Raw genomic sequence first — 1,227 nt, 5'->3', positions numbered from 1 at the left:
ACACAGACACACACACACACACACACACACACACACACACACACAGTCCTCCCTGCTTGCTGCATCCATTCTCTTTCACCCCTCTTCTTTTTCTCCTCCTTCTTCTCCTTCTTATCACAGGCGCACGGAGCTCCAGACTCCGGGAGAATATCTCGCAGGCGCAAAAAAACGTGTGTTTTGTGTACGTGTGCGCGCTCCCGTGCGCTCCCGTGCGTTGAAAAGCCAATGGGATGAAAAGCTGATAATAGATGCAAATTATCCCTGAAACCGACATACACTCACACACGGGAGGAGAGAGAGAGAGAGAGAGAGAGAGAGAGAGAGAGAGAGAGAGGGAGAAATATGAAACAACTCATTTGCAGAGGAGTAAATCACGGAATACCCGTTTGAGAGCGCGACAGGGCTTACAGCGCTAACACCGGAATTGTGATGCGCACGAGCCCCTACTCTACTTCTCCCTCTTCGTCTTCTTCTCCTTCCTATTCTTTTTCTTTTTTTTTGTATTCTTCTTCTTCTTCTTCTTCTTCTTCTTCTTCTTCTTCTTCTTCTTCTTCTTCTTCGCTGGAGATTTTATGGAACCGGTGTGATTGTTGTTATTGTTGTCGCGGTGTTTGTGGCTCTCACTGCTCTGGCTGGCTGCCGTTACGCGCACCGTTCGTCTGTTGTGGCCGTGAAGGGAAACACCACAACAACGGTCACCGACACCGGCGGCAGACCTGCCTCACACCCTCTCTCTCTCTCCATCCCTCCCCTCCGTGTTTGTGTGTCGGTGTTTCTCAGGAAAAAAGGAAAAAGCGCTGAAAGCCGCGGCTCTCTTCCTACAGCGCCACTCTGACTCTGCCGAGCCAAACTGAAAAACAATAAACACAAAAGATGAGTTCATATTTCGTCAACTCGCTCTTCTCCAAATATAAAAGCGGGGACTCGTTACGTCCGAACTACTACGAGTGCGGTTTCGCGCAGGACCTGGCGGGCAGCCGGCCCACCGTGGTGTACGGACCGGGCTCCGCCGCTACCTTCCAGCAGTGCTCAGACATTATGTTGCTATTTTTTTTATATATAATTATTAATTAATTGTCTTATAATTGGCCCCAGCCCAAACTGAAGTCGTTTGCTTGTGTCATATTTGTGAGGCGTCTGTTTGCTACAGTTTGCATGAGACTGGAGCGTGATGTTAGGGCCAGCCTCTCCTCTGCAGTGTGTCTCTGTTGATCAATTGTTATCTGA

The 1,227-nt window shown here is 49.1% G+C and overlaps 1 protein-coding gene across 2 annotated transcripts in view; it reads left to right on the top strand.

Moving 5' to 3' along the window:
- The first annotated feature begins 318 nt into the window (after positions 1-318).
- The window catches only part of hoxb8a (homeobox B8a), a 7,633-nt gene continuing 6,724 nt past the window's right edge, over positions 319-1,227 (top strand). The window contains exon 1 of one of the 2 annotated variants that reach the window (XM_010768254.1): positions 319-990. In XM_010768254.1, the coding sequence (XP_010766556.1) occupies positions 874-990 (117 nt within the window). In that variant the 5' untranslated portion in view covers positions 319-873. The remainder of the gene's footprint in view (positions 991-1,227) is intronic. The other variant, XM_010768253.1, reaches the window with a different exon arrangement.

Source organism: Notothenia coriiceps, unplaced genomic scaffold (assembly GCF_000735185.1).
Source record: "Notothenia coriiceps isolate Sejong01 unplaced genomic scaffold, NC01 NC01_scaffold00005469, whole genome shotgun sequence".
Lineage (NCBI taxonomy): Eukaryota > Metazoa > Chordata > Actinopteri > Perciformes > Nototheniidae > Notothenia > Notothenia coriiceps.
The sequence above is the reverse complement of the archived record's forward strand: the minus strand, read 5'-3'. Positions and strand labels throughout refer to the sequence as shown.